This window comes from Panicum virgatum, chromosome 9K (genome assembly GCF_016808335.1).
Source record: "Panicum virgatum strain AP13 chromosome 9K, P.virgatum_v5, whole genome shotgun sequence".
Classification (NCBI taxonomy): Eukaryota; Viridiplantae; Streptophyta; class Magnoliopsida; order Poales; family Poaceae; genus Panicum; species Panicum virgatum.
In genome coordinates, this window is record NC_053144.1 from 51,766,324 (window position 1) to 51,783,929 (window position 17,606).

Below are 17,606 nucleotides of genomic sequence, written 5' to 3' on the forward strand. Positions count from 1 at the left end.
TTTTAGGTACAGACTGTTTACTTTCTTTTTGCTCAGAATAAAGATTCTCTATTAAGAATAATATCATTTTTAGTTGTAATCTGACAGAAATGCATTACTAAATACTTTTAATTAATAAAATGGTAAATGTGCCTCAAAATCAGGCAAGAATGTCCCGCAACGTCTGCCCCAAAGGTCACCAATCATCTTTCTCATGTTCTTCAACAAATGTCAAGATCATGAGTCCTCATTGCATAGCATCTAGTGCCGGGCATGTGTCCTTTGACACTACATTATAGACGGCTATGACAACCATATATATTCAAGCTAATCATCGCTATGCCTGACTACATCGTTTTGGCCACTCATAGCTACTCTCACAAAAAAGAAACCTCTAGTCCATAGGACATGGAAAGGGGCACTTGGAATCCTGGAATCCAGCCCTTTTGGCGCACCTTTGCCCTCACGCTCGCCTTGAGACTCGCCGATACCATCATTGGCTGCTTGGAGCATCCGTTGTTTATGGCTCACGCGTGCAGCCTTGCTGGGTCTCTTGCGGACAAGCCGCAATGTCCAATGCCGTGCCCCCCTTGGATGCATCATACTGCTAGCTAGTACTCGATTCGGTTGCACTAAAATTGTTTTTCCTTTGTAATGAAAAAAATATTCAAACATTTGAAATTGCGCGCATGGCGAGTTGAAAAGGAAAACTTTTGGGGATTTCGCGGTGGAGTGACTCATTGAAGGCCGCAAAAGCTGAAGATTTGGCCGCCCATTTCGGGGAGAATGTCACAAAGTTTCAGGGAAAGGCCTCTTCTCGGCTATCCATTCCTTTCAATTTAAAAACCCCCCGACGTACATCTTATTCGGCTCGTCGGGTCGTCAGCGCAATCATGTTACATCTCGCTCACTTGAAAGCGAAGAAAGAGGAAAACCATCATATGATCATATCGTGTGTGCATAGAGTCAACATCGTTTCTCTGTCAGTGCCTAATAACCCTGTTATTATTACTTCTGTCATGTCATCACACGTATAAAAGATTTTCTAAACCGTATGGAGACAGTGCCTAACGAATATGTTATCCTTATCTCCAGCAAGATTCTAGGGAATTCAAAATTCAAATTAGTTCAAGAAAGTGACGTTGCAGATTTTTTTAATAAAAGAAAATAAATGCCACAGCCTTTGCATAGCACGCAACCTGGTCTTTATTACAAATTTCTGCCACAATTTGTATGTTGATCCGGTGGCCCAGATTGAAGTTTGCATAGTTTGCACGGAGAAATTGATTTGCACCTAATATGTTTCCTTAGAAGAATGCCCTACTTAAGGATCGTTGAAAATGCTCTAACCCAAGTATTAGGGGGCATCGTCTTGCCTAACCAATCATATGCACTAGAGTTGAACTCCCACACACGCATCGCGATGGCACGCCAGATATGGAGTCGGAGCTGATTTGACTGGTTTAGACCTAAAGAACAAGTTTAAGGTTTCCAATATGAAATTTGAGAGTTTGTGGACATGGGCAAGAACTTGGAAATTATAGTTTTGTGAATAGCTCCATGCTATTGCGTGCCGTGTGTTCTCTCCAAAGCTTCCTCTCCACAATTCCTAGAAATGTAGGCAATAGATTTCCACAAAAAAGAATATCGATAACAGCATTACAGTATGTTTGGCTTTGACAAAAATCATATCATTTCGACGGAGCCACGCATATAGCCAAACAGCATCATCATCCACCACGATACTGATCTTTGATAAATTTTTCCCCCATACCCAAAATGCTGCGAGTATTTACTGCAGCGAAACACTTAACTCTGTCGCTATCTTCAAATTAGCAAATGAAATCCGAGGAACCATTGAAGCAATCAAGAGGTTGATAGGGGATAAGAACGAGGGCAGCCCCGACTGCAAAAATCAAAGGCAGATTCGGTCAAAATTCAGATTTTTTTGAGATATCTTGATCGTAAAACCCGTGCTTATTATTAACTGCCTGTCGCCACCAAAAAGCACGTTTTCTGAAGCCGGTGAAAAATCAAGTTTCACCTCAGTATAAACAGACGTTCCACGGCTCCTGTGATCCTGTGACCCTGTGACCGGTAGCAACGCAAGTACACTAATAGCAACTGGACGGAAACTGGACGGAGGTGCGCCGACGACGAAGGCCGGCCGGCCGTCCGGCTGGCGAGACGGAACTGTTGGGCGATGGCGCAAGTTGCTGCCCTGCCGGCGGCATGTAGGCCTGGGCTAGGGACACGGGTGGTGGGCGCTATAAACTCGGCGACGCCGACGTGGTTTGTAGCCTTGCGTTGCGATTATAGCGTGGTGATGGGGACGATGACGCGGCCGGCGGAGCGCGAGCCTATCCGCAGCGGCATCCGCGCTCACGCCACGGCACGGCGCCAGGCCCGCGATCTGATGCCATCGCCGCGTCCACGTGGTGCTAGGCACGTCTCGCTGTTTGGCCAACTACCCCCTGCACTGGGGGGCTCTACTCTACTACTGTCTCTGCCCGTTGTTGCCCTTGTTCAAACTTGAAACCATTCTGGTTTGGGTTGTGATGCCACTACTGGTGCTATAATAATAAGATTTCTGTCACTTTTGTGACGTACTTAAGGTCACCAACTGCCTTCAGTGAGTCCGTCCGTCACTCGGATATTGAAGCTTTTCCTTTGTTGCTACTTGCTGCACTCGGATATTTGTCTCGTCGTTAACAGCAGCTGCTCTGTTAAGACCTTGGCTCTCAGGGCGTCAAGGTCGCGCATTTCCGTGGCGCGAGGCCGTCGCATGTGGAAACACAGTGCGGCCACTCGACAGCGAAATGCCAGGGCCGAGCACCGGCATTTCTCATTTTTCACGGCCGGGCAGGCATCGGTGAAGGCTTGAACAATTTTACCTAGAGGCCATGGTAGAACAGAAACAGAGATGTGGAGGAGTAATTTGGATCACCCCCACCTTGTTGGGGGTGGCATGGCACCGGAATGCATCCATGAATTTTGCTTGTAGATTTCTAGCACTATATGTAGCTGTTGATTACAGATCAACAGATCCTCTGCACACTTGCTTCCTTCTTCTGATGCCTCAAATAGTCCGAGAAGACGAGGAACATGAGGAACGCAACAAGCGAGCATCAAACCAGAAGCTTACTGCGGCTTCGCCGGCGGCGGGGACCCGCTGCTCTCGCCGCCGCCGAGCCCGGCCTCCAAGTCGCGGTCTTGCTGCTGCGGTGGCGTCGGTGGAGACGGCGTCGCGCCGCCGCAGCCCAGCAGCCGGCGTAGGGCGGCTACCCTTGCCGCCTCCACGACGGCCGCGACTCCGGCGATGGGCCCTGGAATCAGATGCGGCGCCTGCGCGGGCACCGCCGGCGGCTGGCGCGCCGCCTGGGGAGGCTCCGCCGGCGCGCCGCGGGTGCTGACGGCGTCCTGGGAGCCGACGAAGAGGACGTTGGTGGGGAAGTTGGGCGACTCCGGGTCGGCCTCGGGGGCCGCCGCCGCCGCCGGCACGGCCGCCTCCTCGTCGACGACCGCGCAGCGGCAGAGCGGGCAGGTGGAGTGGGAGCGCAGCCACATGTCGACGCACTCGACGTGGAACGCGTGGCCGCACCGGGGCAGCACGCGGGCGGCCTCCCCCGCGGCGACCTCGGCGATGCAGACGGCGCAGTCCGCGGGCGGGTCCCCCGCGGCCGCCTCCCTCCACGGCAGCGCGGCGATGGCGGCCTCATCCATGCCGCCGCCGCCGCCGTGGCAGCCCGCGCCCGCGAAGACGAACCGCGCGCGGCCCCTGCCCGCGCCGGCGCCGGCGCCGGCGCCCCCGATCGTCGGGGCGGCGCCGCGGTAGCGCTTGGCGCAGAGGAAGAGGTAGAAGCAGAGGACGAAGGTGATGAAGATGGCCGCCGCCGCCGCCAGCATCGTGGCCGCCGCCGCCGCCGAGGTCCCCGTCACCGCCATCGGGGCGCCGCCTCCAGATCCCCCTTTCTCCTCGGCCTCCTCTTCCTGCTCCCAAGAAGGACCCTCTTCCCCAGCTTTCTTGGCTGCTACTCTCTGCTCCGCCGAGTTCTTGGCTGCCGGGAGGGCCGGCTCCGGCTGTGCGATTGTGAGATTAGGAGCAGGGGAGTGGGGGGATTTTCCGGGTTGGGGAGCGGAATTGGGTGGAATTGTGTATATATACGGAGTGATTAGGGGAAGGAGGAGGAGCGTGTGTGATTTGGATGGGATTGGCGATGGGATGGGATTGGGCCTTTGGGGAAAGTGGAGAGTGGAGAGCAGTGACAGTGGCTGCTGCCTGGCCGACTAGCGACTAAGTACTGATGCCTGAGCGCGACATGTCACTGCGAAGATGGCTAGGCGGCTGGACCATCTTGGTACCAGGCCGGTTCTTTGAAACTGGACTGCTCCCATTCGCCGGAATATCTTCGTCTCAGGGGGGAGGCTTCGGATTGGCACGACGAGCTAGCTGCTCTATCCTGATCTTTTTTGAAAAAGAACTCTATCCTGATCTCAGGAGACACGAACTCGGAAAATCCTGCTCCTACTACTGTGTCGTCGATGATTACACGTGGGGAGGGCCAGGAGCATACCAAATTTCCACGTCGGATGGCATTCATAATTCATTTGTCTGGGTACAGAATGATTTTGCTCGTGCAGGAAACAAACGCAATATGGCTCAAGATTAGCCAATTTACTTTAGGACAGTACAGTTAAGCATTGACTCAATATGGCTCAAGATTAGCCAATTTACTTTAGTCTATTAATCAGGAGCGGATTGCAACATACCAAAATGCACCCTACAGATGTTATCCTCTCTTTTTTCACACCATGTCTGAGCATATTTTTTAGGGATTCTCCAGTGGCGAGTTGAACCATCATCAGAAAAGCATTCACGCTTCTTTCAAAAAAGAAAAGCATTCACGTATGCATCGGTACATAGGCTAGTGAGTAGATCATTTCTTTTTATCGTTGATTGTAGCTGATGAATAGATGCGAAGATATGCATCGACCCCTCCCTCTCTTCTACATGGTTCAAGGTGCATCAGTGGGTGATTCGACTCCTGCAGCTGGCTCGAAGGACAATGCATCAGTTTCCTTTTCTCACTGAAGAAGCCCCCTCTCGCAGCGCAAGCTTGGCATATAGAGATACTAGGTAAATTGCGCGCTATGCTGCGCCCATTTGAAAATATAGAGTAAAATAGTTGATGCGTTGATGGTTACGTATGCGTTGATTATTACGTATATGCCGAATTCATGTCCCGCCTCAGGCTTCCTCTCTCCAGGACACGAATGAGCTGATTGTTGCGTATGGGCTGAATCCATGCCTCGCGTCGGGCTTCTTCTCTCCAGAACACGTGTCGCGGCCACAACGTCCAGGCGCTTTCATCCCTCCCTTTCCATGGCGTATAAGAGTAAGAGTATACGCAACCTTTCTCAGTATACTATAGTTAAAATCTAGCACATGTATCAAAACAGTATAAGATCAATTTTAACTAATTAAACTTTAGATGTCTTAAGTTTAGTTGTAACCATCGGCGCTAGTAGTGGCTCAAGGCAAGCAACTTTTCTCGGCAACACAAGTCTTTTTTTTTTTGACACGACACACAACACGTCTTGATGAGTACCTGGGAGACGTTCGAAAGTGAAAACAAGTCAGTGCGTCCACCGGATACCACCAATGGGAAAAGCACCATGGTCCTTGGAATTGGATTTGACCCATCCTTGTCCACATTTCTGTTGCTATGCTGTAGGCAATTTTTTTTTGAGAAACGCTGTCGGCAATTGTGGAAACGCCGTAGCAAGGCCATCTTCCGTTCCCAGCAAGACCCACTGCAGATGACCCCAGAGGGCTGCACGCGAGGACTTTAGATTATTGTGGGGATATCGCCGCCTACCGATGGAGGATAGACATGTTGGTCAGACCTGGTGTTTACTCTTTGATTCGGTAATGTAATCCCACTAAAATTATGAACTCTTAATTATTATCCTGATGGGCCATTCAGGGTTAAAAAAATGAATCAGGTGGGGGATATATTGTGTCCCCCATTGACCTTTTAAAAAAAACAAAGACTGCTCGAGCAGCAAATTATTGGCTTGTTAAAAAAGAGGATATATACAATATATATATCAGATAATAATGTACTGTGTGTTTTTCTTCTTGGCTGTTTGACTCCTCTCCGATGAAAGCTTGCATAATAAAAAAATATATATGTATCCGCTGTGCCGAATATTGATATAAGACTCTATCCAAACGTCGGATGTATACTCGGATGCACGCAGCCCCCATGATTGATTTGAGGATCAGAATACGATATCACCAGCGGAGAAGAATCTCTTGCAAATATGTCATGGATAGCTCCCTAATATAATTAATTTGCAGCTGCCATTTTTTCTCTCATACGTGTGGTGTTGCAAAAATTGTTTTCCTCTATGTCATCGAGCAACTCCAACAAACTCTTTAAATAAGCTCTCCATCTTAAATTTGAAGGAATAAAAAAATCCACACTCTTGCGGACGTTCTACTGAAGCTTCCATTTTGGGCAGGCCTTCAAATCTCTTCCTCCACTCTCTATTCCTGTAGGGTCTCTAGGGAGCCCTGTTTACTAACAAATGGGTTCCACTCTTTAGATTAGAAGAAGAGGGTGAGATTTAGAGACTATTGCTGGAATTGAGATAAAAAAATAAGCTCTCAAAAAATAAAAAATAGATGGAGTTCTAACTTAAGAAGTAGAGGGTCTGATTTTCAGGCCTATTGTTGGAGATGCTGTGACACTTGGGACTGATGCATTGCAAAAAGTGGAGGCGCACGCAAGGAGCTTTTGTCGATTTCTTGTCCTCGAGGGCCGAGAGGTTTGTCTAAGTTTGGTCATGGCGTTTCTACTTTTCATTCCAAGAGAAGGAAGAAAAACAGTCCAACCATTTCCAATTTGTACGTACATGCATGGCGAGACGTTAACACTGATTGGTGGATTACTTGCAAGGACCATCCTAACCCACAAAATCAGCTCAGAGCACTCCAGACGTCGATGGTAATTGTGAGTTGTTTTACACCTTTATTAGTCATTCAAAGATTTTATTTCTCTAGGTGAATTAGACATATTAACAATGCAAAGTGGATGATAATAAATAATGAAAAAAAAACGGAAGCAACGGCTGCCGGCGGCTGAGGCACCTCAGAGTAAGTTTCCCGCCGCGATGGGCGCCGCTCCTCCGCGCGGGGAGGGAGAGCCAGACACAGACAGCGACGCCGAGAGCAGGAGGCAGCGTGATCCTAATATTTCGGGGCGTGGGTGCGGTGCGGCCGTGCGGGGTCCTGTGTCCTGCGCGCGTGTCGCCGTCGTGATCGGGTCGAAAGGGCGCGCGGGGCCTCCGCGCGCGCGTGTTTATTTTTTTTTGGGTTAATTAGATACGTGTTATTATAATTTCCACGTTTTTGAAGAATGACATTACTATTCGACTTATTATGCTAGTGCCATTATAATTTTCCATTTGTTTGAAGCATGCCATTTTGTACGCCCGACGCCGTCGGTGGCCCACCTGCAGGCGTACTGGAGGCCCTCGTATATTAGTATGGACACTTATGCCCTCCCCACGAAAGGATAAGGCCGCCGACAGCTTATCCTCCCGTCCATTCGCCCTCCCTGTTCCCCACTCTCACCCGCTCTCACCGACTCGTCGGAACCCTAATCCCCGTCGGCGGCGGCGCCTCTCTTCTTCACCAACGACATCGAGGTGGTCGTTGGCGGTGCTCTTGTTGTCCGGCTAGTCGGGATCTACAAAATATGAAGGTCTGCACCGCTGCGGCGGCAGTAGATTAGGGTTGCAGCGGCCATGAAGAGCGGCGACATCCCTGTTGCGGCAGCAGTCGCGGTGCCTGATGACACCGACGACTCCAGGTATGTTCACTGGTAGAGGAACGCTAAGACGTGGTTGACTTGCTCATTGTGGCCTTGCTCGTTGTATACCTATATGAGCACCCTGCCTAGTTAGGTCTCTGTATTGTTAGGGTTGAAATTAGAAAATTAATCTTATTGTTGTGATGGTGTTTCAATTCAGCTTTCACAGTTTTCATTCTCATTTGTTTTGTGCTAGGATTTCTATGTTTTCCTTAGAGGTCAAAGTTCAGGCTTTTATGACAAAGGACAGTGATGGAAAAAAAACTTACTGTAAGGGCAAGGTTGTTAATTTTTCTTGGGTGGTAGGCACCATTACATATGATTTGCTGCATTCTAGCCTGTCTAGTGTGGTCAGTTGGAGTTCTAACCAGACGGCCACAATTTAGTTCTTTGACAAGACTCTGGGTGAGGATGTTATGCTTGTAGATGAAGTGCAGTTCCAAAATTTGTTTGAAATGTATAAGTCAGAGATGCATTGCGAACTCCTCTTAGTTGTGGTGAATGAATCTGTGTGGGAAGAGCATGAGTTTGATAACTTAGAACCCTTGTGTATCATTCCACCCGACATAGACCTAGCACCAATTCAGACTGAACCAGCAAAACAGCCTGATCCACCTATGCAGCCTGAACCACCAAAGCAGCCTGATCCAGTTGACATCTTTGATAATGAAGAAGAGTATGTTGGTGTCGATGATGAGCACATGTACAATCCAGTTCCACTTGCACAACCATCTGTGAATGCACAAACTGACTCATCTGTGCCTACTAATGATGCAAATGAAAATGCTGCTGCTGAAGGAGCTATTCCTCCTGAGGCACAGGTTACTGATGCAGATCCTGAGGAGATAAGGGTCCTTCATGATCCTGAGAACCCAATAATAAAGAAGAGTGCTTTGTTTCCTGACATAACAATATTCAGGAAAACTATAAGACACTATACTGTGAAGACAGATTTTGAGTTTGCTCCTGGCATCAAGACTAACCCTAGCAGATTTATTGCAAAGTGTAAGCACTCTAGTTGTCCTTGGAGGATTCATGCTTCAAGGCTTCATGATCAGAAAACTATACAGGTACATACTTTTTCATGCTTTTTCATACTTGCCTTGCTCAGATTAGATCTGTTTGGATGTGCATACTACTTATTCCTGCTTGTCTTGTGCAGATTAAGGTTCTACCAGCAGCTCACAATTGTCCAACCACAAAACTTGTTGAAGAAAAAAATGGCTTCTCAAAGCTGGGTGGCAGATAGATTGACAGACTGGTTGAAGAAGAATCCAAACAAGAGGCCAAAGGCAGCAAAGGAGAAGGTTGATGGAGATTATGGAATAAAGCTCAAGTACAGCAAGGCATACTCAGGCATGCAGCTGGCACTGCAGCATATTCATGGTAAATATGAAGAGTCATTCAAATTGTTGTTCAATTGAAAAGCTCAGATAGACATTACTTGTTCCGGTAGCATTATAGAGATAGATGTTGGCAAAGGTGGCAAGAGAAGAAGATTTAAGAGGATATTTGTAGCTCTTAAACCATGTGTGGATGGGTTTCTTGCTGGTTGTAGGCCATTCATTAGTGTAGATGCCTCCAGTCTAATAGGTAAATACACAGGACAGCTAGCATCTGCTACTGGAGTTGATGGACATAATTGGTTGTATCACATTGCATATGCAATTTTTGACAGTGAAGATAAGGACAACTAGACATGGTTCATAAAGCAGTTGAAAAGGGCTGTTGGCATCCCTCAAGGACTAGTGATGTACAGATGCATGTAAGGGCTTCGAGACTGCTGTAGGCACTGTGTTTCCTGAGGCTGAGTACAGAGAGTGTATGAGACATCTATATGGCAATTTCAGGAGCACTACACAGGAGAGGTCTCACACTCATCTGATACCCAGTGCTAGGAGCTACACTGAAGGGCGATTTAAGTGGACACATGCAGAAGATATATGATTTTGCTGCTTTGATGCATTCATTCAGGTGGTTGCAGGGAAAACCACAACCGCATTTGGTTAATAGGTGTGGTTTTCTCAGAGGACAGCCAAATGTTGACTATCTGACAAACAATGTATCAGAGAGATTCAACAGTCCGTGAAACACTTGAAAGGGAAGCTAGTTCATGAGTTAGTTGATGGGCTCAGGGAGCTGATTATGGAGAAGAGGTTCTTAGGAGAAAAGTAGGAAGGGGAAATACCTGAAGACATTTTTGCCAAATGTCATCATGGAGCTCAACCTAATTAGCACCCATTGAAGGTAGTCAAAGTTGCAGCTAGTGATGCAAGATTTTGCTGCAGGTAACCCCCTGCTTGATGACTGGAACAACACCAAGAGGCACACTGTGGACCTTGTCAACCACAAATGCAGCTGCAGGACATGGTAGGTTACAGGAAAACCTTGTAGGCATGCACTAGCTCGGATCTTATCCAACAGAGGCTTGCAAATCAAAGATTTTGTGCATGAATACTACTCTGTTGACATGTTCAAAGCTGCATATGCAGGCATAGTTCCTCCAATGTCTGACAGGACTGATTGGCCTCAAGTGGAACTTGAGTACAAACTTTTGCCACCTAAGCAGAAGAGGGCAGCAAGCAGACCTAGAGTGGTCAGGATCAGAGGGAGTGCAGAACAAAGGGCAAACAAAAAGAAAGTTAGATGCAGAAGGTGCAAAGGCTTTGGGCACTTTGCCAAGACCTGTAAGCTAGCTGAACCAACTAAAGATGATGATGGTGTTGATGAGGCATCTACAGAAGCATCACTGAAAAGGTGCATTTCTTACTCTATATTTGCCTCTATATTTGCATCACTTGGTCAAGTAACATGAACTCTCAACCATCTGTTGCAGGGTGAGAGAAGAAGATGAAGAACCAAGTGAGACACCAAAGAAGAAGCAGAAGAAAGCTCCAAGTGCAAAGAAGCAGAAAAAAGCTCCAAGTGCAAAGAAGCAGGCGCCAAAGAAGAAGAAAAAAACTCCTTTGAAGAAGAAGTTAAAGAAGGCTGCAAGTGCTCCTAAAGCAAGGGTGGCGAGAAGCCTCAAGAACTGGCTCGGCGTGGAGTAGATGATGTGCTGTCTCCACTTTTGATGGTCTCAGTGACCTGATGGGTTGTCTGTGCAATGTGCTTTTGCTACTCTTAAGTCCTGGTGTGTGAATTTGTTACGAATGATGTACTCTTAAGTGATGGTTTGTTATGTACTCTAAAGTCCTGGTGTGTGAAATATTTTAAGTGACCTGATGTGTTGCATAAAACTATGCATCTGAAAATGTCTTGAAAATGGTTGGTTCAAGTTCAAATGTTCTTGTGTTTACTTCTCTGGATGGCATGCTTCTGAAATTATGGGTTCAAATGTGCACTGAATTGTACTGAAATGAACTGACATTGTACTGAAATGTACTGAAATTGTACTGAAATGAACTAAAATGCACTGAAATGAACTGAAATACTACTGAAATAACACACCTTGTTATAGGTAATAGCACATGCTCATAACACTGGTTCCATTCACTTCCATTTTGCTAACACTGGTTCAGTACATGCTGATAACAGACACTTCCCTAGACCTAACTAATCTGACAACTAAACACTGGTGCAGCCTTGTTTTCTTTAGCAATCTCTTCCTTGATCTCCTTCTTTACTTCCTTGATCTCCTTCTTTGTTTCCTGGATCTCCTGCATCACTTCACCAAGCTTGCCCTTCATCTCATTCAACTCGAGCTTCAACTGATACATCTGTAGGTTCAGGTCGCCATTGACCTCTTCTGCAATGATTTCTGCAACTGATTCCACTTCTTCTGCACCAGCCGGATTCAGTAACTCAGGGTGATTGGAGCGCAAGTACTCTAGATAGAGTTGCTCATACCAGTAGTATGGGCAAGTGCTTTTGTTCTGCTTCAATCCAACAACAAATTAACCCAATAATGAACACAACACGAATCTAAACCACAGCAAGCAACATACCATCGTGAAATAATTAGAGCACTTGTAGTACACATCATCCTTCCTGCTCTTGCTTTTAATCACCTTGATGTGGCACCTGGGGCACTCGATCCTTGGGAGGTCACCAATCTGGGTTGAGCTTGAGGATGCGGCGCTCTTCATCTCCAGCGGGCGCCGGCGATGGGCAAGGGAGAAGATTCGCTGGCGGTCGTCGACGGTTGGGGAGAGAAGTGAGGAACAGAAAGACTGAGCAAGACGACGACAAGAGGGCGTCGGCGGCCTTTTCCTTTCGTGGGGAGGGCATAAGCGTCCATACGAATATACGAGGGCCTCCAGCACGCCTGCAGGTGGGCCACGGACGGCATCGGGCGTACAAAATGGCATGCTTCAAACAAGTGGAAAATTATAATGGCACTAGCATAGTAAGTCGAATAGTAATGGCATCTTTCAAAAATGTGGAAATTATAATGGCACATATCTAATTAACTCTTTTTTTCTAGTCGGCGCCAAGACGGAAAAGCAGGCGAGAAAAAGGAAAAGCAAGCACGTCGTGCGGTGTTGAAAGCGGCGGCGGCGCGCGCGGCGGGTCCATACGATGCCGGCCCGCCGCCGATCACTCGCCTCACCTCACCGGAGGCGGCGGAGTGGACCTGTTGTGCTCGGCTCCTTTCCGGCTAGAGACAGCAGAATTCTGGTCTAGTAGTGGTAGCAGCAGTACTAGCGAAGACCAGCGTCATCGGAAGACTTGCCTACCCGCAAGAGGAAGATAAGACTGCGGTCCTTGTTTTCGTACAAGACAAGTTGTCGCTCACTTCTGTTGTGCCGCCGCTCGTCAAAGTTGGGGAGAAAATTTGAAGTGGCTGTCAAGAAATTAGGGGTGTACTCCCATCCGATGTTTTTGTCAACCTAAGATACGCGGGCGCACTGCCATGGTGGTGCTCTGAGATTTCTGCGACCGCCGATCTTTTTTGGCGTGTCGTTTTCCTTTCCTTTTTTCTTTCTCCACAGTTCACCATTGACGCCGTTACACTTGCAGGAGTGTCTCTACCAACCTACTACGGGGTTAATACGGGAGGGATTGTCTGGTGCCTTTCTCTTTCTTCTCTCCTGCTCCTACCTGGCGGCCCTCTGTGTCAACTTCCCGCGTGGGAATACAGAGACGCTCCTGCTCTTAAACTGAACGCTACAGGCTACAGCTACTGCGTCCACTTAGAGAGAGAGTTGGACGCTATTCCGAGAAGAATGTCTGCTCTCTGCTCTTAGTGGGCGAGTCCGTGAGGCCCCAAACTGAGGGGCCAGCAGCTTGTGAATGCCTCTAGCTAGGCCCAGTTCTGGCCTCCATCTGCTTGGGCGGCCCACCAACTTCCAACTCTTCTACTAAGTACTTCACTCACTCACCAGGAGAGGCTTGCAAGGACATGATTGTAATTTTCTTTTCCTTCAAAGGTGTCTTTGTAAGTTCTGGGTTGTAAACCATCAGAAATATTTATGAAATATATCCCCGGTTTTCTAAAAAAAAGTACTTCACTCCCCGCACTGACCAAGCTCGAGCAATTCACCACTAATCGACAAAGAAGCAAACCGAATCTTCAGGCAGAACAAGAAACCACAAGATGCACTACCGGAAACAGGCCGTTTGCCGTGTGCTATTTTCCCCACGGCAAACTACACACGGCAAACAAACGTCGGCAAAGGGCACCTTTGCCGAGTGTTTTTCTTCGCGCACTCGGCAAAAGTTTTGCCGTGTGTTAAAACTAGCACTCGGCAAACATTTTCCGAAAACAAAAAAACAAAAAAAAGAATCTGTCGGCCCCACCAGTCCGCTGCCGCATGCCAGCACCAGCTCGTCGCCGCCGTCGAAGCGGCCACTGCGCTGCCGCCGGGGCCCTCGGCCAGTCGCGCGGGCGAGCTTCGCCGCCGGGCTTGCCGCCGCCGCGCTAGCACGGGGCGTCCCGCCGCTGCCGCACACCCGCTGGCCAGCGCCACCGCCGCCCCCGGCCACTGGCCAGCGCCGCTGCTGCCACCCGCTGGCCGTCGCTGCTGCCGCCACCCGCCGACGCTGGCCCGCCACCGTGGCCCTGCTGACAAGCCGCCGCCGGATTTGAGCTCGAGCTCCTGCTGGCTGCGGCTGGCCACGACACCGAGGCAGAGCTGAGCTGGAGCCGCCGCCGGATCTGAGCTGCACCGCCACTGGCCGCGCTGGATCTGAGCTGCGCCGTCGCAAACTGCGCTGGAGCTCCTGCTTGCCGAGGGGGGAGGAGAGGAGTCGCGAGAGGGAGGTGGAGGAAGAGGAGAGGGCGCCGGCTGCCAGAGAGAGAGGACAACACAGGGAGACGGAGGGGATGGGGGCGGCGTCGGGACAGGGAGGGGAGGGGAGGGGACGGTGTCGGGCGAGGGAGGGAGGGGATGGGGTGGCGTCGGGAGAGTCGAAGCGGAGGAGACTTTATGAAGAAGCGCGGGGGGTGCGGCGGCTGTTTGCCATGTGCCCCAGATCTGGGCACACGGCAAAGGTTTTTTGCCGTGTGTCCAGATCTGGGGCACACGGCAAACTTCCTTTTTACCGTGTGTTTTTTACCGTGTATTTTGTACTTTGGCATACGGTAAATATTGTGTTTACTGTGTGTCTAGTATTTATCGTGTGTTTTTTGGTAGACACACGGCAAACAATGTGTTTGCCGTGTGCCCGAAATGTTGCACACGGCAAACAAAAAAGTCACACGGCAAACACATGTTTTCCGGTAGTGATGCATAATTTGTAGTTTGAGTAAATAAGGGAAAAAATCAAGCAGCAAAGGCAAAAACACTGTTTCCCTACGGCCTACGCTGACGAACGTTGCAGGAAAAAAACCTACAACAAGTTTGACCACAACAATAACAATAACAACAAAGGAAACGGAACCATGGAGGTGCATCACACCACCTCGTAGCCACCATGGCTACCCTGCTGGTTCGTTTCAGCAGCTCCATGGCTCGGGTTCATTTATTCATCAGCTCCGATCCCTCCAACAGCAGCAGCAGCAGCTAGCTTTTCAGAAGAATGGCGCCCTCGTCGGCTCCGCCTGCTTGCGCCCCCGCCTGCGGAACGAGTGGTCCTGAGCTGCCGCCGCCGGTGGCTCCTCATCCCTTTGCTCAGCTGCTTCAGGCGCCGCATGGTGCTCCACCTGCTGCTGCTCCTGATCAGCCTCAGGCTCAGGTGGTTCCTCGGAGGGTGGCTCCTCGTATGCGCTTTCTCCGGCCAGCATGTTTGTTTGAAGGCTCCGGTAGCGACGCTCGGCTTCTGGCCCGGAGAAGTCATCTTGCGACACATCCAATTCCCCCTGATGATAAGAAACGAAGAAGAATCAAGACTAATGCCTATTGGGATGATGAAATTAAACAGCATTTACTTGTCATTTTATAATCTATAATACGTACAAAAGATGGTGTAAGAGACATGAATGACAAGTAATACTCTCTAGAATTTTAACTTTAAATTTAGTTTTAAGGTAACTAAAACGATGATAATACAAAGTACTAGTAGCATGAGAGAGGAAAAGAAAACGAACCTCGCAGGTGAGTGAGCAGAATAGGTTGGGCCAAGTGCGGAGCCAACAATCACAGGTCAAGCAACGAGGCGTCCCTGGTTGAGGCCTGAACAACTTGGATCTATTCATGGGCCTCAAATGCACCACCCTTTGCCCATTGATAATGTATGTCTGCAAATACAACACATTTGGAAAGAGTATATACACTGAGCTAAACATGGCATTATTATTATCTACATAATATATATGTCTTCAACACATATCTTTTGTGTGTGTGTGTGTGTGTGTGTGTGTGTGTGTGTGATAAACACACATGGCTAGCTCTTACCTGTATCCTTGACACATTAATCTTGAGGTCCATCATATCCTTGGCAAGGACGACGGAGCGGTAGACGTAGCGCCGGATCTTGAGGAGGCGGTGCCCAGGCATGTCGTGGGTGCAATGCGGGCAGTACAGGTTGTAGCAGTGGAGGCAGAACATGCACTTCTCCGCCCGGTTCTCAGCTGCGTGCTCCCTGCATGGCCCCCAGAAGTTGGTGCTCAGCAGCACATCGAGCCATTCCGGCTTTTCCTCCTCCTCCTCGTCCAAAATCTGCTTCTCCTGTATCAAGCAACAAACAGCAAAGATGAACAATAGTCAATTCGTCATATGCTTTGCATATGACTCAAAGCATATGGTGACACATTAACCGTGATATCGTTAACATAACGATCGACATCTATCGGTCTCTTCGTCCACAAACCAAAGGTGCATTTAGATCATAGTTCTTACGAAACACTCAAGCAGGTGTCAAGAGTTGATTTGGTGCATTATTAGGAGATAGGCAGTGAATCTAAAGAGATAGGAAATGACTCGTAGGAAGGTACGCGCCACGTACATGCACGGTACGGTGCCACCGTGGCGCACACACATTTTCCAAAAACTGACGAGGCACTGTATTCTTCAAATTTCTAGAACTAATGTGGTGCACACATATATAGGCAACACACTCCGACATAAGCGGCGATATTAGAGTGAATTTGCAAAGGGACACATGAAGTGCTTGCACAAGTAGTAAGTAATTTACCGCGCGCATTTACCATTTCATTCACTGCAATCTCTATGTTCGCTATACCGAAACTCTCCATGGTGCATGTCTCTTCCTCGTCAAGTAAACTCAAATTATAAATTCGTTAGAAAGTTTTCAGGAAAATTTTCTCAAAACATTATGATTTGTTCTAAAATTCTAAAAAAATCCTTAAACTTGCGACAAAATTTGTTTACTAAAATGTTTGGAAATGTTCCTCTGAAAATGATTTTACAGAAACTTTTGAGAGAAATTTCTCATGATTTTTTCTATTGGAATCATCCAATCTAACATAGTGTGTTGGCATATTCAAACACCAAAAAGGCATGGATTAAACCATTTTAATTTTACAGAGAGAGAGAGAGAGAGAGAGAGAGAGAGAGAGAGAGAGAGAGAGAGAGGTGCCACCATAATTATATGGATTCAGCCCAAACAAGAAAAGGAAGTGAATAATGTGTGTGACAAGCTGCTAATGGTGTAAATTCCAAACCAAGACCGCACCAAACCAACTAGTACGTAGTATGCTCATCAATTAAACCACACCACACTAATCTGCCTGCTTAAAAAACCAAACTTCTTTGCGTTTTCAAACAAATTGAACCGCTTACGACCATAGTCTTGGTCGAGGAGGACCTCCAGGTGGGCCATAGAGCCCATGGCTCCTGCTCGCTCGTGCTCGTGAAGCGACCGAGTCATGACCTCCGATCGTTGCTGCCGTTGAAGCTGCCGACACCCCAGCCTCCATCCCCGCCGGCGTCATGCCGCAGATGAGGCAGCGTGTGGCCGATGCATGCTGCACGTGCGTTGTGCTCCTCCCTTGCCCAGCAAGTGGGTGGGCTAAGGCGTGGCGCGAAGCATGAGAAGGCACGCGATGGGTTGCTGGCTGCTATGCCTGCGACGACCACACGGAGGCTGCACTGCACCGTGATTCGGTGCCACCGCTGCCTGTGCACCACGGGGTTGCTCCTGTGAGGAGGATCAGGCCTTGTTCTACATTGCCTACCTGTTTGCTGGTGTTGTCTCTGATGGGCTCGGTGGTGAAGACGCTTGTTGGCTGCTCCTGTGTGGAGGTTGAAGATGAAGGATGACCGTAGGATCTTCATCCAATGGTTGGAATTCAAGTGGTGAGTGTGTACGTAGATAAACCATTTAAAACTCCAATCCGAACTGATCCCTTATAGTAGATAAACCAGACCAAACCAAGCTGGTAAATATCTTAGCCCATTTGCC

General features: G+C 48.6%; 2 protein-coding genes across 2 annotated transcripts; both read right to left on the reverse strand.

Annotated features, from left to right (window-relative positions):
• Positions 1–2,848: 2,848 nt before the first annotated feature.
• On the reverse strand, positions 2,849–4,255 carry LOC120652120 (E3 ubiquitin-protein ligase EL5-like). Its single transcript, XM_039929835.1, has one exon. It carries the CDS (start codon positions 3,922–3,924, stop codon positions 3,121–3,123), a length of 804 nt encoding a protein of 267 aa, XP_039785769.1. The 5' UTR covers positions 3,925–4,255; the 3' UTR covers positions 2,849–3,120.
• A 10,559-nt stretch (positions 4,256–14,814) lies between these two features.
• Positions 14,815–16,437, reverse strand: LOC120648107. Its single transcript, XM_039924865.1, has 3 exons — positions 16,390–16,437; positions 15,638–15,910; positions 14,815–15,102 (listed from the first exon to the last, which is right to left on the reverse strand). Exons 1-3 carry the CDS (start codon positions 16,435–16,437, stop codon positions 14,815–14,817), a joined length of 609 nt encoding a protein of 202 aa, XP_039780799.1.
• Between the last annotated feature and the right edge of the window lie 1,169 nt (positions 16,438–17,606).

What these genes read in the sequence shown, in the direction of transcription:
- LOC120652120 (XM_039929835.1), bottom strand. Translation starts at nt 3,924, where the DNA reads ATGGCGGTGACGGGGACCTCGGCGGCGGCGGCGGCCACGATGCTGGCG.
- LOC120648107 (XM_039924865.1), bottom strand. Translation starts at nt 16,437, where the DNA reads ATGGAGAGTTTCGGTATAGCGAACATAGAGATTGCAGTGAATGAAATG. An exon ending in AGATTGCAGTGAATGAAATG is followed by an intron (nt 15,911 to 16,389) that starts GTAAATGCGCGC and finishes TGCTTGATACAG; the next exon opens with GAGAAGCAGATTTTGGACGA. An exon ending in TTAATGTGTCAAGGATACAG is followed by an intron (nt 15,103 to 15,637) that starts GTAAGAGCTAGC and finishes TCTTATCATCAG; the next exon opens with GGGGAATTGGATGTGTCGCA.